This window comes from Zalophus californianus, chromosome 14 (assembly GCF_009762305.2).
Source record: "Zalophus californianus isolate mZalCal1 chromosome 14, mZalCal1.pri.v2, whole genome shotgun sequence".
Classification (NCBI taxonomy): domain Eukaryota; kingdom Metazoa; phylum Chordata; class Mammalia; order Carnivora; family Otariidae; genus Zalophus; species Zalophus californianus.
Window position 1 is genome coordinate 53,614,153 of NC_045608.1, and position 22,914 is coordinate 53,637,066.

At 38.5% G+C, this 22,914-nt stretch overlaps 1 protein-coding gene across 4 annotated transcripts in view; it reads left to right on the forward strand.

The window, feature by feature from the left end:
• RNF125 (ring finger protein 125) overlaps positions 1 to 22,914 on the forward strand; it is a 46,094-nt gene that overhangs the window by 20,513 nt on the left and 2,667 nt on the right. For 3 of the 4 annotated variants that reach the window (XR_003517105.1, XR_003517104.1, XM_027577156.1), the window contains exons 3-5: positions 892 to 986; positions 3,311 to 3,401; positions 11,136 to 11,243. Coding sequence is in view for 2 of the 4 variants with exons in the window: in XM_027577156.1 (XP_027432957.1) it covers positions 892 to 986; positions 3,311 to 3,401; positions 11,136 to 11,243 (294 nt within the window). In the remaining 2 variants the exon portion in view is untranslated. Of the gene's footprint in view, positions 1 to 891; positions 987 to 3,310; positions 3,402 to 11,135; positions 11,244 to 13,872; positions 17,322 to 22,914 lie in introns of those variants that run through there. The other variant, XM_027577157.1, reaches the window with a different exon arrangement.

Genomic DNA, 22,914 nt, shown 5'->3' on the forward strand with positions numbered 1-22,914 from the left:
TCTTTTTATCTCTCTTGTTTTCCTTTCCCTCTGTCTCTTCTCACGTTTTTTTTTCCCCTCCATCTTGGTTGCACTCTTTCCTCTCCCGTTTATCTTTCTCACTTCTTACCATCACCAGGTTAGGTAATGGTGTCCAAAAAAAAGTAAATTTGAGTTAATATGTCTTTCCACTTTATTTGTTGTTGTTGTTGTTAAAGATTTTATTTCTTTATTTGAAGAGAGCACAAGCAGAGGGGAGGGGCAGAGGGAGAGGGAGAAGCAGGCTCCCCGCTGAGCAGGAAGCTCAACGCAGGACTCTATACCAGCACCCTGGGATCATGACCTGAGCTGAAGGCAGACGCCCAATGACTGAGCCACCCAGGCACCCTGTCTTTCCACTTTAAAAAAACATACGCTTTCTAGGGGCGCCTGGGTGGCTCAGTTGGTTAAGCATCTGACTCGTGATTTTGGCTCAGGTCATGATCTCAGGGTCCTGGAATCGAGTCCTGCATCAGGCTCTGCACTCAGCATGGAGTCGGCTTGAGGATTCTCTCTCCTCTCCCTTTGCCCTTCCCCTTATTCACTCGTGCGCGTGTGTGCTCACTCTCTCTCTCAAATAAATAAGTAAATAAATATTTAAAAAATAAAAGTAAAATAAAAAATACATGCTTTCTAGAAGAACAAACTCAAGAACTCAACATTTGTGTCTTCTAAGTATTAGAGACATTTGTAAAGTGTTATTCTTGATAATGCCTTAACTTTGTTGTACTCTTGTCATGAATATATCCTTTTAATCAGCTGACCCATTGCTATGACCTTATTTGCAATAATGAAAGTAATAAAGCTGGATCACATAAGACTTCATTGAGCCCTTTTCAACAGGGACTTTATTTTGAATTTGCTTTTATATAGGTTTGCCTCAGTGAAATGAGGGCACACATAAGATCTTGTGAGAAGTATATAGATAAGTATGGACCGCTGCAGGAACTTGGGGAGACGGCAACCAGGTTTGTTTCGACACAATGTAATTGAATGTTAAACTTGATATGCCTGTAAAGAAGTTAATAGGCTGGAAAGGTTAACCTTCTTATTGTGAAAATATGTATGGAGTTCTGTTCAGGCTCTGAACCATAACACCTATTTATTGGTAGTCATTTGTTAATGGCAATAATTATGAAAGAATTTTGCTTTCTCTACTTGAAAAACGTTGCATAAGGGGAACCGAGTATTGGAGAGATTGGGAGAACTTGCCCAGACAAGTTTGTATTAAGGAACATCCAAAAATAGAATGTGGAACTGTTCAAGTTCTGCAAGGCTCTGCTTTCTGACTAATGGCTTGAAGTAGGTCCTGGTTCAGAGCCTCTTCTTTTTCACCCTTCCACTGCCACTGCTCAGTGCCCCAGCTCATTTCCTCTGGTTTTGCTGGTTTGGCTTTAGAAGGTAGGAAGTGACATCTCAGTATATAGTCTAACAAGGAAGAACAGGCCTGGGCCAGGCATCCTAAACCCGATACATTTTTGGTGGGTAATGTTTTATGGGGCTGGAGGAAGGGTGGAGGTAGTAGTAGGGGCAATGGAGAATATTGACCATTATTTGTTGTTCCCTAAAAAAAAAAAAAATGAAATGAATCTGGGCATGACCTATCCTGTAATTCCAAAGTTTGGAGTCTCTCCCTCCCAACAAAATAAGGAAATGATTTGTGTTTCCCTGCATAGGCTAATGGCTTGGAAACCATTAGTGGTATTCCGTAAGAGTGTGATATTTTTTCTCTATCCTGAAGGAAAATGTTAGTCTTACTTATTTTAAGAAAATACACTCAAAGCTTAAATTTCCTAACCTGAAGTCTAAATGATTGCCCTGCTTCCTTTTGTTTTACTAGATATTGCTTTGCAGATGTATCCATTATTGTAGGATTAGTTTTATACCTTGATGTTATAAATTTTAAATGAGGATTTTAGCTCAAAACAGAGTATGAATTCTGTTAGATTGGCTGCAAGGACCAGTAAGAAGGAAGGATAATAAATGGGTTAAGAAAAGGTATGGGTTTGACTGCAAGGTTGATAGGCTTTATGAAAATTTAAAAATATATGTGAGCTAATTTAAATTAAATAATTAGAATTAAATAATAAAGAATTAAAATAACAAAATGAGGAGTGTTGTTGATTAATCAATCTTACAGGATAGATTGATATTTGCATTTAAGATAGAAATCTTTGCTTTATAAAAGAACTTATTACTACATAATTGAAATTTTTAAAATTCTTATACAGGGAGCTTATCTGGAGTACAAGTGTCAGGGAACAGGAAGTTGTATCTATGATAGAAAGTGAGCAAAAGGGGCGCCTGGGTGGCTCAGTCGTTAAGCAACTGCCTTCAGCTCAGGTCATGATCCCAGGGTCCTGGGATCGAGCCCCGCATTGGGTTCCCCGCTCGGCAGGAGGCCTGCTTCTCCCTCTCTCACTCCCCCTGCTTGTGTTCCCTCTCTCACTGTCTCTCTCTCTGTCAAATAAATTAAAAAAAAAAAAAAAGAAAGTGAGCAAAATATTCCAAGCCTCCATATTGTCCCTATGAGTTTAAGGGCAGCACTGTCCAATAGAAGACATAGGTAATTTTATATTTTCTCATAGCCACACTAAAAAAGTAAAAAGAAACAGTGAAATTAATTTTTAGTATATTTTATTTAACTGAAGCTAGCTTAAATATTATTATTTGAACATGTAATCGATATCAACATTATTCAGATATTTCACTTTTTTTTTAAATATTAAGCCTTTGAAACCCAGTGTGCATTTTGTACTTCCAGCATAACTCAATTTCAGTAGCCACGTTCCAAGTGCCAGTAGACATATGTGGCTCCTAGCTCCTGTAGTGGACAGCACAACATAAGGGACAAGTACTCCTTAGATATACCAGGAGTTACCTATGGTGGTGGAGTTGGAGAACACGTAACACCCAGTTATGGGACCTGAATTAGGAAAGCGGGAAAGAAAAAGAAACAAGAAAAAGTAACCCAGGGATAGCTGGGTGATGTGATCCCCCAGTTTCCCAGTTAATGGGTGCTCAGATTGCACTTCTTTTCCAAAGAGAATAAAGTGCTTCGTGTTCATTATATATAACTGTTTCTCTGCTGTGTCCCTATGAGGATACTTACTTTTCTCTGCCGTATCCCTATGAGGATACTTACTTTCTCATCTGACCATTATCAGGATGGAAAAATAATGTCAAATCAGGAAAAACGAGGGCTGGGAACTAGATCCGCCTACATTCTATTTTCTACCTCTAGTTAAATGCCAACAACTTTAGTAATTTTTGTATTCTATGCAATTTCCAGGTGTGTGTGTCCATTTTGTCAGAGGGAATTGGATGAAGACAGCTTGCTGGATCACTGCATTACTCATCACAGATCAGAAAGGAGATCTGTGGTAAGCAATTTCGTTACTATTTCTGCAGTGTCTGCATTTAATATACACTAGAAATCCATTTAATAGGCTTCTATTTATAGATATGTTATAAAGGATAGTTTATGCAAGGTTGTGATAATTCCGTGACTATTAACAATATGTGAAAGTGTTGAATTGAAAGTGCTAAGAATTACTAATGTGCATTCTTTCATTTATGAACTTAGACATTCTCTCTTACACATAATTATGGGCATAATCAACTAAGAAGATCCAAAACACATAGCTAAGATCCAACTCTAGCATACTAACTGTGGTCACATCCTAAGTAAAAAACATTTTTTAATAATGCAAATAGGATTATCATGACAATTTACTAGAAATGAAAAGTAGAAAGTTATTCATCTTATTCATTCTATGGTTTATTTCATAGTCTGAGTATTTATCCATATGCTTGCACATTAAATACACATATTGCTCATCATTTCCTAGGTTCACTGTGATGCTTCCTTTTTTTATTCTTTTCAGCCTGGCATTTTAGTTCTCCTTTGCCGTGTGGCTTTGATAATTTTCATTTTTTGTATAGTTGTGAGGGAAAGCAGGGTGGTGCTGGGTACATCCTCATTTACTTAGCCCTTTTACTATTTTTTGTACACTTGTTACCAATTTTAGGATTTGAATTCATATTGTACATTTGAACTTTTCCTTCTATTGGATTTTTTCCTAAGAGGAAATTCCTTAGATTTATCTTCTGGGACCAAAAAGTGCTAAAGATTTTATTTATTTATTTGACAAAGAGAGACATAGCGAGAGAGGGAACACAAGCAGAGGGAGTGGGAGAGGGAGAAGCAGGCTTCCTGCGGAGCAGGGAGCCCGATGTGGGGCTCGATCCCAGGGCCCTGGGATCATGACCTGAGCCGAAGGCAGACACTCAACGACTGAGCCACCCAGGCGGCCAGTGCAAACTTTTTAATAGCTCTTGAAATATACTTCTAAATGCATTCCAAAAAGGTTAAGTCAATTTATATTTGTGTCCGCAATTTAGGAGTAAACCACTTTCACCTTAACCTGGCTAATATTGGGTGCATTTATTTTAAAATTAAAGTAAAAGGCTTAGCAGATATAAAATGATACCTCGAAGATTGTTCTGAATTTTATTTTCGTTTTATGGTATAAATATGTATATGTATATATTTTTATATATGTATGTGTGTGTATATATTTATATACACAAATATATGTGTATGCGTGTCGTTTATATAGATAGGAGTTTTGGTGTGTTTTTTTTTGTTTTCTTTTGTTTTAAGATTTTATTTATTCATTTGAGACACAGAGATAGAGAGAGAGAGAGAGCATGAGCAGGGGGAGAGGCAGAGGCAGAGGGAGAAGCAGGCTCCCTGCTGAGCCAGGAGCCTGATGCAGGGCTCGATCCGAGGACCCTGGGATCATGACCTGAGCTGAAGGCAGACGCTTAACCGACTGAGCCACCCAGGCAGACCCAGGAGTTTTGGTTTTTTAAATTTGAGTTTTAAGGTTTTTTTTTTTTTCCCTATAAAATCCTCTTGGAAAGTGATGAGATTGAAACGTAGTTATATTGGATAGATAGATGATAGATAGATATTTACAAACAAGGATAATTCTTATAACAATCATAGAAGATAGGTGTGATCACTTCCATTATACAAATAATAAATTGAGGCTCAGAGAGGTTACCCAAGTCTTGTAAGGTCACCAACTGTTAAGTAGCTGAGCCACAATTTGAACACAATAGTCTAGCTCCAGAGCATGGTGGACCCCTGTGCTCTACTAGCAGGTTCACAAGAGAAGCCACACAGTAGAGTCAAAGTATTTGTTATTGATCCTAATGGTTTAGGGGTTTTGGTTCTTGGAATGGCTTGATATGTGTTGGGAGAGCAGGGGAGATTATCATGGGCCTTTACTGCTCTAGTTGTTCTGTGGGAGGAACTGGGCTATGGAGCTGTTTTATATTAGGTCCCTGGGGAGCTAGAGGAAGTTAGAAGGAAGAGTTAGGATGGCATAATAGTAGCGACCATTTACCCAGTTCTAAGTGCTTCTTTGTCTCCTAGCAACCGTAAGAGGGTATTATCCATACAACCTGAGCCCTAACCACAGTACCCAGTGCTGCTCTGGCTGGAGGAACACCAGGTGCTTTGGACCATGGTCTTGGGCTGCATCATAGCAGCATTCTGGGGCAGGTCATGTACTGGTCTGTCCACTGGTACTGTGTCCCTGCCCCGGCAGAAATCCAGTCCCCACGCTGCTCAGTTTGGCCATCAGATTGAAGGTGGCTCGTGGAAGCTAGGTCTTCCTTGATTTAGAGGTAATAGAAGGAACTGAAGAAAGTGGATCTAAGGGCAGAAATAAACCAGGAATGGTGGGATCAGATTGCCCATGGAATTAATAGTCAAAAACCTAGGCTTTGGAGGAGATGAACTTTGGTACCAATCCCAGCAAATCCCACCAATGTCTTTGCCTCTGTTTCATCATTTGTAAAATGGGGATGATAATAATGATCCCATTTTCACAAGGTAGCAGTAAATGAGTCAGGTGATAATGGTGGGCTACTACCATTGTTGCAACTACATAAAACCAAGCTAGTGGAGATTTTGAGGAAGCCATGTACTCTCACAGTTGGGGAACCCAAGCCAGAAGGGTTGGGGAGTGAAGTGGTGAATTTCCAAAGACCAGGATGCTATCGTGGCCTTGAGGCAGGAGCAGATTGTTCACAAAATCCGTGGTTCTGTAATACATGAGGGCTGTCTGTAGGTGGTCTCTAGAGCAGAAGACCTTCAGTTTTCCTGTTAATGTTTCATGCTTGAGTAGAAACTCGAGCCATGTGTCACTCTGAAGGATCTAGAACCACTGGAATTCCGGATATACGCTTTGGTTATGAAACGGCAGGAAGTAGATACTGTGGCATATTTGGGGTTCACGTGCTTAGGAATCCCCGGTGGGGGCATGCTGGTGAAAATACCCCAGGAGAAGTCCTAAGTCCAAGGCTGATTCTGGGTTGGTGTGGAAGTTAGCAAGGAATTATTGCTTTGAGGGGCTGGGTTGTTGGGTTTGCTTACAGATAAGATCAGTGACCTCATCTGACTTAATCTGGTGTAAGAAGTTTCATGGCAGTTAGAGATTTGAGCAAATGATTCTGCCTTCTAGATAAAATTAGATAATTCAGAAATCGAACCACAAGCCACTAATCTTTTCTTTCCGAGTTGCTCAAGACTGGGGTAGTAGATTAAGAACATCAAGAAATTGTGACTTTTCTTACATGCAGCTTTAAGAACCGACAGCTCCTTTTTGTCACATAGTAATTATATTCTGCCATGTTGTATTTTTTATTTTAGAGAGAGAGAGAGCACTTGTGGGAGCAGGGGGGAGGGGCAGGCAGAGGGAGAGGGAGGAGAAAGAGGCAGAGAAGCAGACTCCTCCCTGAGCTCCGAGCCTACACAGCATGGGGCTTGATCCCAAGATCCTGAGATCATGACCTGAGCTGAAATTGGGAGTTGGAGGCTTAACCAACTGAGCTACCCAGGCGCCCCTGCCATGTTTTATTTTTTGAAAATTTGCCTCTGTGGAATATTAAACTCAAAGGAGTCCAGTGACATAAGCAGCATGCTTCAGATTGAATTGAGAGACCACTTTTGAGAGAAATTTGGTATTTTGTTTTGGAAAAGGAAGATGTTTCAGCAAAAGCCACACTTTCTGGCTATTCTCTCCGCCCAGAGTGCTCTTTCTTTCAGTGGTTGGCTCATATTTATCCTTTAGAACTCTGCTTAAATCTTTCTTCCTCAGGGAATCCCTCCCTGACATCCAAATTACTTTCAGCTCTTGCTTTCCTCCCCTCTTTTTTTCTCATTTATCACCATTTGTAATTGTGTGTTCGTTTCAGGTCTGTCTCTCCCTGTAAGGTACCAGGGTCACGAAGTCATGGAACTTCTTTGTTCAACACTGCCTGCCCACCTCTTGGCAGAGAACCTAGCGCATAGGAGGATATAGTGATTATGAAAAATAAGATATTAAAGGAAAACATAATTCCATTCACCCAGATTCAAAGGTTCCAGTAGTCTCTTACTTTCTGCCTTGCTTCCGAGATTCATTCCTTAAGGGAAGGGACAGGACTTTTATTGGTTTGGAACATAAACTGTGGTGACTAGAGCCTGAGCCACCTGCGCCACAGTGGTTTATTTCTGTGGGTATTTAGAATATCTGTGACTCGACTGGGCAGTGGGAGTGTATGTGCATAAATGTTTTGGAAGGAAGGAAAAAATCTTTATTAAATTTGCTTTCAGACTCTTGCTAAATTAGATGTGCAATCTGGTACCTTAATTTTGGTTACATTTTTGCCTGTAATTATTTTCAGTGCATGTCTCTTTTCTCTTTTTTTGGATTCAGGAATTTTAAATTTCTTTCCCAAATGGCACTTGCCATCAGATAGTTGCTGTGGAGGTTAATCTAAACCACAGATAGAACTGGGTGTCCCTTGTAATAGGTGTTCTGAAGGATTGAAGTTGGTGGTAACTTCTGATATGGTGGCTTGTTTTCACCTGTGGAGTTCACCATCAGATAAAGTCCATACTGAGATGAGGTCAGCATCTTTTGAATATACACTGTGCATTGATTGATTCCTAATATGAGTGTCATGGCCTGGGAGCACTGAGTGGAGGTGCATAATAAAGGATGAGCTGATGTTAGCAAATTGGCAACGTTAGTGAGAGTATAGGTGAACACTTAGGTACTTGGCGATGATTAGTCAGCCTCTTACCATTTCTTTCTCCTTCCTATTCTTACCCTCTCCTCCCTCAGGTCAGATCCCTCACTTTAGGACACAAAATAAATCCTTAGAGTAGTATAGATGTTCACCTTTGTTTTCCAATGTCCTTCTGGAAGAAATCTCTTGAGTTACACAACTAAATATGTACAGCAGAAGACCGAAGTCTCCACTAGCTCCTTTCAACATCAGACTAAAAACAAAAACTACTTTGCTTAAAGTTCCAGGTTTTCTGTATCTTTCTCCTTCACTAGATCTGGAATCTCCTTCATCGTTGGGTCAGGGCTTAGCATCTCTGTACCTCTGACTCTTGACATGGGGCCTACAGAAACCATAATAGGTGCTCAAATAAATATCTATTGAGCAGAACTGGTCCCAACTTAACCCTTGCAAACTCATCTCCTACCACTTCCCTCAACATGCCCTACCTTCAGCTTCCCAGAGCTTTTCCCATTCCCTAAGCAGGCCTGTCCTTTGTGCATTGATTTCTCTGCCTGTGATGCTTCTCACTCTGGCATTTGCTGGCGCTTTCTTCAAGACTCATTTCAGTTACCGGCAGCTTGGCTGAAGCCTCTCCTGATTTCCTGGGCAAAATTAATGATTTCCTTTTTAGGTCTTGAACTGCCTTTTTGAGTATAACACTTGACTATATGGTGTAACATCTTGGGTATAGCACTTGCTTTGCAGTATTGAAAGTATCTGCTTATGTGATAACAATAGCAACCATTTATCATTTGTGCCAAGGACTGAGCTAGTATAATGACTGAGCTTCATAATGTTAAATGACACCTTTTAAATATACAAACAGCTCTGCAAATGAGCTAATTCTCATTTTGTAGGATAAGATTAATTACTTGCCAAGGCTAAGTCAGTGAGAGGCAGAGATGAAATTGGAAACTATTTTCCAGGTACTTGGGCATGCAGGAGCGAACAGGACACGTGGAGTTTCTTCCTCATGGAGCTCCAACTATTCACGAACAAGGATCAAATAGTAGTAAATACATGGTGTTTATTAAATGCCTAGTATGTACCTGGCACATGGAGGACATTCTCTCTAAACGTCATAGCTACTCTACAAGTTAGGTGGTGGTATCTCCACTTGACCGAAGAGAGAAGTTCATGTGCTGAAGGTCAGTCACACAGCTCGGTAGAGCTGGTGCTGGGATTTGAAAGCTCCCCGACTTCACAGGCCATGCAACACAACTGTATCTTCACTGGTTTGCATATTCCAGGTGCCCAACACATAGTAGGGGTACTGTAAAGAGTACTGAGTGAACAAATTTCTATAACTAGTGTCCCTTCTTTCACATTACAAAAAAATTAATGTTGCTTTTTTGTTAAAGTATTTCTTGGTCTCAGCTGTGTTCTCATTACTACATAGGGGTCTATCTTGGGATAGCCAGTGTTGCCAAGTAACCAAGATAGCTAGAGCATTAGAAAATCATAAATGACTATCAAGCAATAATAACTGAAATGATGTAATTTTATTAAAAATAAGACACATAATAATGGACTAGAGCAAAATTCAGAAGTTAAACTATGTATAAATATTGAGCATACTGAAACTGAGACCCCCCCAAAACAATAAGAATTACATAAAGACCTCATTTAAATTTAAAGCAAGATGTTACCATCCAAACAGATAAATTAAGCACTGTTATAATATGAAAATAAAATCGAATTATCTATTAGGAGGCCTAGATCCCAGTTCTGATACTATACAGTGGTATAAATTTAAGCTAATTTTTTTTTCCTTTCTGAAATTGAGTTCATGAAAGAAACAGGACAATAATTAATTCACTAGGTTGTTGTGAGGATCAAATAAGAATACTACCTAATTTAATGCCTAACACATACCTGGCCCTCAGTAATGATTCTGCATCTCGTATTTTAAAAAATGAAAATGTGAAGAAATAGAATTTTAAAAAACCCTAGGATAGGGCGCCTGAGTGGCTCAGTTGGTTAAGCGACTGCCTTCGGCTCAAGTCATGATCCTGGAGTCCCGGGATCGAGTCCCACATCGGACTTCCTGCTCGGCAGGGAGTCTGCTTCTCCCTCTGACCCTCTTCCCTTCGTGCTTTCTATCTCTCATTCTCTCTCTCTCTCTCTCAAATAAATAAATAAAATCTTTAAAATAAATAAAAAATAAAAAACCCTAGGATAAATTATAATAAAGCAGTAAAAAAAAATGTAATAAAGTAGTGTATTTTTTTTTAAAGATTTTATTTGAGAGGGAGAGCACACGTGCATTGGGGGTAGGGGCAAAGGGAGAGGGAGAGGGAGAAGCGGACTCCCCACCAAGCAAGGAGCCCGACATGGGGCTCGATCCCAGGACCCTGAGATCATGACCTGAGCTGAAGGCAGACAGTTAACCAACTGAGCCACCAGGTGCCCCAACTCTTTATCATATACTACTTTAGGGGTATATGTTACACACAAACCCAAAAAACTGAGTTCATGCAAAAACTGGTGAAATCTAAGTAAGGCTTGTAGTCTAGTTAATTGCCAATTTCTTGGTTTCGATAATGTACTGCAGTTATAAGGTATTACCACTGGGGAAGCTGGATGATGGAGTCATGGGACCTCTTGCATTATTTTTGTAATTTCTCATGAGTTTATAAATACTTGAAAATGAAAAAGGTTATTTTTTAAAGCCATTAAGTATTTCAAGACGGAGGCAACTGATTAAATAAATTATGCTACATCTACTAACTGCAATATTGTTTAAATAATAGATTGATAAATATGAAATAAATAGCTATACTGTTAAGTACAGGAAATGCATATGAAGAAATAAATGCAATTTTATTTGGTTAATATTTATGCAGTTTTTAAATATTATGCTGAGGAATGGCCAATAGATTCATAAAGTTAAAATTCACTTGTTGAATGGTTATTTAATTTTTTAATTCTGACATTGATTATTTTAAATTCTTTCTTGAACTCTTGATTTTCTTTATTTCCAGTTCTGTCCACTTTGCCGTTTACTACCTAATGAGAATCCAGGAAGCTTTAGTGGCAGTTTAATAAGACATTTGCAAGTCAGTCACACTTTGTTTTATGATGATTTCATAGTAAGTATATTTTTTTACTTTTACATTATGTTTCTATGTGGCGTGTGTTAAGCTTACCTTTTTAAATCCAAGCGAATAAAATTATAGCAGAAAAAAATGTGTATGGACCTGAAGTTAAGTATCAGCATTAAGTAGGAAATTATAAAAATATAATGTTTATAAACCTGACTATTGATATTATCTGCCTTAGACAAAATGATTTTCTTTGTGATCTAGATTGTCATTGTATAAGGTACTAGATTTCACTTTCGAATTATTTTAATTTCTACTCTGGTCCCCTCCCTATATATAGTTTTAATTTTTATGAAGTTGAAAACTTATGTAGCTGAAATGAGATGAAATCACATCAGTGTTGAAATGGCCCAGAGTTTGTTCTGCATCCGTTGCTATTACAACACATTCAATGGCTAATAACAGTTATGTAGTAAGACACACAGGCCTCATGTTTTATTTAAACTCCATGAGACACAAAACTCATGTCTATTGCATGTTTTTAAACTGAAAAAATTGTATTATGAAAAATTATAAACATACAAAAGCAGACAAAACACTACCATGGACCTCCATATTATCAGTAACTACTCATCAATAACTACCAACTAATGGCCAATCTCATTATATTAAGCATTTTTTTTCTGTTTTATTGAGAAATAATTGACATGTAGCACTGTGTAAGTTTAAGGTATACAGTATAATGACTTGACTTATATAGTGTGACATGATCACCACAATAATTTTAGTTAACAGCCATCGTCTCCTATAGATACCAAAAAAAATTTTTTTTGTGATGAGAACTTTTGGATTTACCTCTTATCAGCTTTCAAATATACCATACATTAGTGTTAACTGTAGTCTTCATGTTGTACATTATATCCCCAGTATTTAATTAACTTATAAGGAGAAGTTTGTACCTTTTGACCCCCTTCCTCCCATTCCCCCTCCCACAACCCAATAATTTTTTTGGAGGGGGGAGATGGAAGAAAAGTTAGATGTGGTATGAATAGTTCTAACTTATGACTGTATTTCCCATGATCAGGAATGAGAATAACAAGCGAAAAGTTAATGTAGCCTTTGTTCTGCTTTGCTCCATGTGTTGCCATGTGAGGGTAATGTGTTATCTCCTGAGTCCCTTTGAGCAAAGGGCTATTGCCTATTATGGAAGGAAAATCCCTCATAGCCATGTTGTGAAGTAGTATATTTTATTGTTACCGCTATCTAAATACATGAAATGTTAAGGGCTAAATTTAACTTTGCATATAATTTTCACATGATTTTTGACTGCTGTCTTTTTATGCAATTTCAAGATAGAAATTAATAATTGTTGAGGATCGTCCCTTGAAAATGTTCTCCCTGCTTTCTGATCTGCCCACTGTGGTTATCCAGATTCAACACAAGGCGCTTGGGTTCTGACCTGGGTTTGAGTAACAGCTCTGTCTCAGTCACAGCTCTGTGACTGTGGGCAAGGTATTTAACCACTGAGCCTGTCTGTTCATGTGTTAAGTGAGGAGATTAAAAGCACTTCCTGCCCAAAGCTCTTGTTGAGGATTAAATGCAATAGTGCGTGTAAAGTGATTTGCACAGTTTGGGCAAGGATGTTAGGCCATCTGGAGTTGGGGAGAGGATAAACGGAGGTACTAGGACCACTGGAAGAGTTGAGCGGGCTCCAACACTCAAATAATGTCTTTTCTGGCCCCTGAAGCACACAGGGCCTCAACAGAGGCTGGTTCTGGTCTCTGTGTTCTCAATTTTTTACAACACACAGGGCTGGCTTCCTCTTTACCTTAGCTCCATAAGATGTTCTAAAAACCAGGTTGGTTTCATATCTGTCCTGGCTGTTCATGTTCAGTCCATTCTTCTCAAGATTTTCCTCATTTTATTCCTACAGCAACTTCTGTGAAGTGACTGTTGTGTTACTATCCTCACTTAGCTATGAAACACCTGAAGCTCAAAGGTTAATAAATTGCCAAAGAAAAAGCCAGGATTCAGTCCAGATCTTGTGCTCTTCTGGGCTTTATGGCTTTCCTTTGGATTTTGTTGATTTGCCTTTATGCTTTTATGTTTTAGAATGGATTTCCAAGAGACTATTTTTTTTTTCGATTTATTGCAGAAGAGGAGATGGATTGCAGAGAATAGGGCTCTTAATCGTTTTTGTTTTATTTACAGAATGTGCTGACTTAAAGTTTTGAAAGTCATTTTGACCATAGGGAGGCAGGGAGAAAGAGAGTTTTGTGTTCAACATATATTTCAGAAATAGATACTCAGTAGTACTCTGAGATTGCTGATTTCTAGGGGAATGTCTAGACTTTAATCCATATTACATGTTTATTTGGAACATAGCACCCTCACCACGATTTATAAGGTTGACTAAAATTACTAATTTAAATTCCGAATCAAGACTATTTTACTATGACAATAACTAGTTAATTGTTAGGCAGTAAAATTAAATAGAAAATGCACTAGCCCCAAAACAGAAGTCCTGGGGTTTATGACAGTTTTTGTGGAAACTTAGGTCACTAAATTCAGGGCTCTACTTTCCTGCAAAATGGGGCACTGCCTTGGCCCGTTTCCTCCAGTTGCTGAAAACTCTCATCTCTGATTATATGTTTCTAATTATTTTTCTTTATTGTAGGATTTTAATATAATTGAGGAAGCTCTTATCCGAAGGGTCTTAGACCGGTCACTTCTGGAATATGTGAATCACTCAAACACCGCATAATTTAATTAAGAGGAAAGGGAAGGAGACCATAGAATTGCACCATTTGTTAAGATGCTGCTTGAACAATTGGAGGGCAATTGTCAAGGTTCCATGGGCAAAGATGTACAACACTGTTATACGTTTGTCCATGTTTATTGTTATATTGCGTTTTAAAACTACTTTCATTTTGATGGCTTAAATTTGTTTAACATTCTTGAGTTTTTTAGACACTTAACAACAAAAAGTAGTCTCCATCAGCCATTAATATATGGAAGAGGACATAAGGCAGGATATGTGGGTGAAGGATCTTTATTTGCAAATTGGATGATACTATGTGTAATGCTACATATTAATAACTACTATCATGGTTGAGCAAGATAACTAATCTTTGTTCTATCTAAAAAGATGGAGAGTGAAACCAAGTGTGGACATTCAAGGACATATGAAATCTGTGGTAGTGCTCATCTAATCTCTAATAGAATAATATGAGTAGCCTTGTATTGGAGTAGAGGAGGAAAATTTTGGAAGTCAACAAAGTCCACTTAACCAAATTGTAAAACATAATACTGTAACAAAATAAATTTTGTGTTAGGAATGTATACTTAATTCTTTGACTTTTTATAACTATGCACAATAAGAATTTAATATTATATTTTTCAAATATTTGTAGCTTATTATTTAGAAATATTTCTATAATATAGGCAGTTTTCTTAAGAACCTTCAGCTGATATTTATAGTAGAAGTGTTCACATCCATAATTTTTAGTGGAAAACCCTAAGGGCTTTGCTTTTTTTTACTTTTTTCCTTTAGAAAAAATACAAAATATAAATACTGAAAACCAAACAAAATGTAGCTTTTTACATCATTATAAGGAAACACTGTTTTAGAACTTCGCCAGCCATTCTGGTTGTCCTCTGTGTGTCCAGTCACAGTTATCAACCATCTCCCCAAATTCCACAGAAGTAACTAATACCCATTATAATCACTGCAGTGATTATACCCATTGTAATCACTACAGTGATACCCATTATAATCACTTCCTTGCATTTCTTTATTATTGCCCAAGTGTGTATCTCTACACACTGCATTTTAATCTTATCCATTTAAAATTGTTTTATTGGCTACATCTTTTAAATCTATAGGTTCTCCCTTCTTTCTTTTCCTTAGAATTTACTGAAGAACTTGGTCTCATGGCCTATAGAGTTTCCCACAGTCTGTATTTTGCTGGTTGTGTACTCATGGTGCAATTCAGCACATTCCTCTTTCCTCTGGATATTGACACATGGATCCAGATGTTTGAATAGGCTCAGGTTCAGTCCTTTTTGGCAAGACTATAGGTCATGGTGTGTTCTTTCATCAGAGGGCACATAATATCTGGTTCTCTCTATTTGTGATATCAGCTGAAATTGATACTCAATACCTAGATCCATTGATTTACTGTGAGGTAGAAGATATTCTAATTCTATCATTTCTCTTTCATTTATTAACTGGAACATTTTTATAAAGAGATGTTTCCCCACATGTACTATTTGGTTAACCATTGGTCAAGTTTGTACAGGAAAGGGAAGGTAAATATTTGTATTTTCCTTTCATGTACTAATTTTCAAGAAAATAAACTTGTTTCCTATTACCTTCCAGAGATCCCTTCCTTTTTTCGGTATTACGAACTCATGGGTTCAAACATATTTGAGAGGCTTCAACCCATTTCAAATATTACCTTATTGAAGTTCAAATTGTCCCATCTTTGGCCTTTGGGAGACTCACCAAGTTGCCTCTGAGTCATTTTGACATTACACTAGCTGTCTTTATTAGCTTCCTTGCTATCTCAGAAGACAAGATATTCTAGGCTCAACTTGTGTGTTTCCTGCCCCAGACCTGGAATGAGCCATTTCTCTGAGAAGTCTGGCTCCTTTTAGTGAGAAATGGTATTTCAAAACCATAATCAAGGCTCTAAGGATGCTCACTGCTATTACATTGGCCATTGTTCCTAGGAGAGAGCTAGAAATCTCTATTTTTTTAATAAGATAAAACACTTTGTGAGTTTATTGTGAAACTTCCAAATCAAATTGAGTACTACAGAGTTTTTACTTAATCCTTTCTATTACAACTATATTTCCATTTTCTATAGTGAGAATCCTGGTTTTCAAGGACACAAGGCATGACAGAGTTAGAATATCCCACAATTATTCATTTCCTTTATTTACCATACACATGCAGCAGCCTCAGAATAACAATGCTAATATGACCACCACCCATATGATTACTGAAACAATTGAAATTTTTTCATTTGCTCTTCCCATTCTCTGTTTTTAAAAGTCATACTATATCAGGATTTCCAAAAAATACTGGTATAACATACTATACTCTCTCCCTTCTATCCCCCATTTAGTCTTAGTTCTTCAAATAACTGTATATTCAGTGCTTGCAGCAAGTGGTTATCTGATGGCTCTATTTCTCATATCTGTCTCTTTAATGACAAATCCGGGATGTAGAATGACGTCTCTAGTGTAAGCAAGCAAAGGAAGCTATGAAGACTAGTGATAACAACTGAGGATAAAATATTTGGCTGTAGTTAGCTTTTTAATTGTCATCATTTATGAACTTTGTTCCTTACACATAAATGTAGTCATAATCACAGTGCCCCCAATTCTTTATAATAAATTATCCATTCATTCTTTAAAGACTTGCTTACTATTCTGCCATCCACTGTGAGATGAGAAAAAAGTAAAACCAGATGAAATCTTAAGGGCCTTCTTCCCTCCCTTTTAGATACTGGTTTCAAGCTTGCTTTTTACAGCTGCAGACAAGTAAGAACAGATTTTTAGTTTCACAAGCTCTTGTCCTGCAATTTGGATGGGTCGTCCAATAAAGCAAAACCCGCTGGACAACAAGTGCAAAAAGGAATTTTTCAGAGATAATCAGACTGAAAATCTAGTCCCTAAAAAGTAAAACAATATATTTCTGAGCATGAGTACAGCAAGTAAATCTTCGTTAGTTCAGAACCACACAAAAGGCGTCTTTAAATCTGTAAAACTTGAAATAACTTCAAAACTTGAAAACCTGGATTTTAAGTAAAGCTTTAAAAAGTCATCTACCACTATTAACCTCAGTGCAGCGATACTTCAGCCAGTCCCTGGAATCCTCTTGGGATAATTTTGCCACCTACAGGACAAACGAGGTGCTGGCCGCCTGAATTATTTTGCCTTCTGAATTATTTTGAGTTCTGAAAGGGTGAAGTGCAAATATTCATTGTTTTCACTGCGCCTTTAGCCTTTTATAAAAAGGAATTTATCGGGGCGCCTGGGTGGCTCAGTCGGTTAAGCGACTGCCTTCGGCTCAGGTCATGATCCTGGAGTCCCGGGATCGAGTCCCGGGATCGAGTCCCGCATCGGGCTCCCTGCTCGGCGGGGAGTCTGCCTTTCCCTCTGACCCTCCCCCCTCTCATGCTCTCTCCATCTCATTCCCTCTCTCAAATAAATAAATAAAATCTTAAAAAAAAATTAAAAAAAAAAAAAGCTAAAGTCTTCTAACCCAACAAAAACCTATGGAGAATCAAAAACTAATGATGTAATGTATGGTGATTAACATAATAATAAAAAATTAAAAAAAAAACCACCTGTGGAGATTTTCCTTCATGTACTTTTTCACCCAAGTTTCTAAAATGTAGGTTGAAGATTGGATAGTGAATCTATGATAAACATAGCTTCAGATCAGATCTCCTAAGAGATCCTGTCTCCAGTGATGTTGCTTCATTTCTTTTCCTGGTGCTAGGTGTCTTTCATTTTGAAGTGAGCTTCCTCCAGCTATTGAAATTTTACGGTATCATCATTTGTACCTTTGAACACTGAAGTTATTTTGAAAAAGTCACTAAGAGATTTGTTCTTTTATTATTCAATTGCAACACCAAATCTGTATCATGATCAGAATTTAAAATGTACAATTCTTTTCCTGCTGTAAATATGTATTATTGTTAGAAATAAAGAATGGCAGGACCATTGCTTTCATTAAAATATCCACTGTGTCTGTTCTTAAATATGGATCTTGATAATTTTTTACAAACTTAATTAGCTTTTTAAATTGTCATCATTTGGCAATAGCTGTCACAAACATATACCTTCATTTTAGGCCAGTAGTTCCCAAATGGTGATTTTGCAATGGCTAGATACATTTTTGGTTGTCATGACTGGGGTGTGCTATTGACAGGGATGTGGGTGGAGGCCACGGATGCTGCTTAACATCTACAATGCATTAGACAACTCTCCACAGCAAAGAATTACCCTGCCCAAAATGTCAATAGTGCTGAGGTTTAGAAACCCGAATTTAGGCCAAGGTAATGGTGAGCATCATGGAGTTAGTACCGGTTCTGTTTCTAAGGGGCTTCATTGAAATTTAAAAGGTAAGATGTAAATGGACTCTATAAATCCTACTCCTTACTAAATACATATGAAATTTTGGGTGGCAATAGCTATCATATGTACCCCAGATCAGAATACGTTCAAACATATGAAAGCTTTTTGGATTTTTCACAAGAAGAGGTACAGGCCAGAACATAGATGTTATTGACATGACCTCTGATGGCTGTTTACTGAAATTAAGATAGAGGCAACCCAGAATGGGTTGAGAAGACTTACCTTTACCACCTAGATTATCTTTACTGAAGAGAAGACAAAATACTGCAGAGGGACACCTACATCTGAGATCCTTGAAGTTAAGAAATACTTAAATTTCTACCTTATTACTGGAAAATCATCTGGTTTTTTAATCATGGTTTCAGAGAAGGCCACACATGGGTCTTGATTAAGGCCAATCATTGCCGCAAAGCAGCCATGTGAGAGCCCAGTGAAGGTGAGAGATTGATCAAGATAGATTAGGTCATGCTGCGATTACAAACAACCCCAAACCCCAGCGTTCACCCAAAGTCTACTGTGGATCTTGGCTGTTCTCCAGACAGCTGTTCTCCAGCCTCAGAATCCCAGATTGTTTTGATCTTGTGGCATTTGTATATTTACCACATGCTTACCCAGTCACCCCTTACCACAGTGGGCTGGAGAGTTGGTTACATAGGTCATTTCCACTGACGTTTCATTTGCCAAGGCAAGTCATGGCCAGATTTAATTTCAAGGCATTGGGGGAAATGCCATCATAGGTAGAAGAGGACTGGATATTGGGGTATAATAGTAATGCCAGTCATGGAAGTAGAAAGCCGGGAAGAACTGGCAGAGACCAGGAGGTCCACAGGGAAAAGGTATTAAAAACACGTGTGGAGGGGCGCCTGGCTGGCTCAGTTGGTAGAGCATGATCTCAGGGTCATGAGTTTGAGCTAGGAGAGACAAAAAGCCAAAAGAGACTAGCTTTTTAGAAACATAAACTCCTATTCGTTTTGCCATTGTAATTTTTTGCTTAATTTTACTCAAACTTTAGGATCATTTTACCAAATGAATGATCTTTCAGTTTCTCAAACATAAAACAATAATTTTGCCTTTTGAGTCACTTACTCCTTTTCATTAAAAGAAATGGCCAAGTGTGTTCTCAGTCCCTTACACATGTATTTTCTCAGTAACTTATTGTGTACTTCATCAGAACCACTCGGGTTACTTGTTACTACATTTTTCTGGGCCCTCCCCAGATGTACAGAATTAGAATGTCTGAAATTCTGATGAATTCATCAAGTTATCAAAATGTATTCAAATCTATCCATTTCTCACCATCTCTGTGATTACAGTTTTAATCAAAACCATCCTCATTGTTTGCTTGGATTCCTGCAGCAGACAGGCCTCCGTGTCTCCACTTATACGACATTATGTTCCATTATCCATATAGCAGTCAGAGGGATCTTCAAAAGCATAAATCTGATTATGCCCCTTTCCCTCCTCACTGCTTAAAATGCTCCCAAGGCTTCCCTTTGTTACTAGAATAAAATCCAAATGCCTTCCCCTTCTCTTCAAAAGACTTTCATGATCTGGCCCCTGCCTACCTCTCCAATTTCATATCACCCCACTCTTTCCCTTGATTCTTACATTTCGGCCGCACTGGTCTCTAGATTTACTAAACACGTCAAGGTTGTGGTGGTCCCTGTACCTTGGTACTTTCTGTTCCTTCTGTTTGAAAGCTCTTCCCCCATAGTTTGTCCTCTAAGTCATTCAACTCTCAAATCATATGTCATCTTCTCATAATCTTTCCTCATAATTCAAGCCAAAGACTCTTCCCCGTTTTGTTATTAGTCTATTGTAGTTTCTTCTTCTTTTTTAAAAAGATTTTATTTATTTATTTGACAGAGACAGCGAGAGGGAACACAAGCAGGTGGAGTGGGAAAGGGAGAAGCAGGCTTCCCACCGAGCAGGGAGCCCGATATGGGGCTGAATCCCAGTACCCTGGGATCATGACCTGAGCCAAAGGCAGACGCTTTAACAACTGAGCCACTCAGGCGCCCCTATTGTAGTTTCTTCTTAACTGTTACTAGAATTTACAATTAGCCTACATGTTTATTTTCATTTTTATTGAGTGTCTCTCCTTTCTAGAATATAAATTCTTTGAGTGCTGGTATACACCACTAAACTACCCAACATCTTCATGTACATTTTAAAACAACATCTAAAACAATGGCACATGGTAGCTACTTAGTGAATATTTCTGCTATCTTATCAATCATTATAGTTATTGATGATATAAAGATAGGTAAAAACATGTTTTTATTACATAAAGATCCTAAGAATGATAAAAAAAATTATTAAAGCCCTAGTAATCTGCTGAAAGTCTTTATGTAACAAAGCAGAAGTGTAAGTTAATTATAAGAATACCTCAATAGGTGAGTATCTTTTAGTTCAGGCTGTTATAACAAAAAACCATAGACTGGGTCACTTCCACAACAGACATTTATTTCTCACAGGTTCTGGAGGCGGGGAAGTTCAAGATCAGGGTATCAGAAGGTTCAGTTCTTGATAAGGCCCCTATTCCTGCCCTGTTGATGGCCACCTTTACATAGCAGAGACAAGCAAGCTCTGTTGTCTCCCTCCCTCCTTCTCTCCTCTTTTATTTATTTGAGAGAAAGACCATGAGCTGGGGGCGGGGTGGGGTGGCTAGAGGAAGAAGGAGAAGCAGACTCCCTGCTGAGCACCACAGGCTTCCATCCCAGGACCCTGAGATTATGACGTGAGCCAAAGGCAGACTGAGCCACCCAGGTGCCCCTCCTTCTATTTTTTATCTATCTATCTATCTATATTTATTTTTATGAGTATTAATCCCATCATGGGGAGATCCACCCTTCTGAAGTCATCTAAACCTATTTACTTCTCGACATAGTTAACTCCAAACACTATCACAGTGGGAGTTAGGACTTTAACATGAATTCTGGGAGATAACATTCAGCTATAACAATAGATATGCAATGAATGTAAATATAACAATGAAGAAACACTGGAAAGTACACATATATAAAACATGCAAATATTACCGGTTATCAGAGATATCAACTTGAACACTTATAATGAAACCATTTTTCTCTCTTAATACAATGTCTGGCATAGTGTGATCTCTCAAATATTTTTTGAATCAGTCTGTCAGCCAAATTTCTCAATTGATAGTTCTTCGCACAAGAAAGATGTGGTGGAGCTGGTGCTCTGTGGTGGTGGTAGTGGTGAGATTTATACATTCCAAAGGAATTTGGTAGTGTTCTCTTACCCTTGACACAATAATTCTACTTCTAGAAATATTTCCTGGCACTCTAATCCAAAATGGAACCTATATGCAGGATCATATTTATTGCATTGCCATTCACACTAACAAAAAAAGAGAGGGCATAAATTAGAGTCCAATATTTTTTTAAAGACCTCTTTTTTTGTTATTATTATTATTATTATTTTAAGTAATCTCTATGTCCAATGTGAGGCTTGAACTCACAGCCCAAAGATCAAAAGTCATATGCTCTACTGACTGAGCCAGCCAGGCGCCCCAAGTCCAATAGTTTTTAAAAATGTGGCTGTTTGATTGACACTGTCACTAAATATGTGAATACATCATTCAGTTTACTGTCAGGTCAGCCTGGGAAGAATTTTATATCTAAATTGTCACAGTTAGGGGCACCTGGGTGGCTCAGTCGTTGAGCGTCTGCCCTTGGCTCAGGTCATGATCCAGAGGTCCTGGGATCGAGCCCCTCATCGGGCTCCCTGCTCCGCGGGAAGCCTGCTTCTCCCCCTCCCACTCCGCCTGCTTGTGTTCCCTCTCTCGCTGTGTCTCTCTCTGTCAAATAAAATCTTTAACAAAAAAATTATCACATTTAAACTCTGTCAACTATGGTTAGTTTTAATTTAACTCCCAGAGAGTTAAATTATTTCCAAGCTCTTAAGAAATATTTTATTGTTCTAGTCCTCCTACCCCCAACACATGTTTCATGCCAAATGCTCATGAGACTAGAATTTCCTTGAGGGCAGGGGATGGCATTTCTCTTTACCCTCACAGAGCCTCACTATAAACTCAATCAATACATGTGTCTTAGTATCCTAGGGCTGTCATAATAAAATACCTTATACTGGGTGGCTTAAACAACAGAAATCTATTTTGTCAGGGTTCTGGAGGCTGGATGGTCCAACATTAAGTTCCATCAGGGTTTGGTTTCTAGTGAGAGCTCCCTTCCTGGCTTGCAGATGGCCACCTTCTTGCTGTGCTCTCACATGGCAGAGACAGAGCACGAACACTCTTACAAGGGCACTAATCCCAGCATGAGGGATCTGATATATGATATATATATATATATATAATTTAATATACCTCTAAGTGTATTTCACTTTGTCCCTTTGATATTTTTAATAATGTATGCAAAAAGGTCAAAATCTGGGACGCCTGGTGGCTCAGTCGTTTTAGTGTCTGCCTTTGACTCAGGTCATGATCCCCAGGTCCTGGAATCGGGCCCCACATCGGGCTCCCTGTTCAGCAGAGAGTCTGCTTCTCCCTCTCCCTCTGACCTTCTCCCTCTGACCCTCC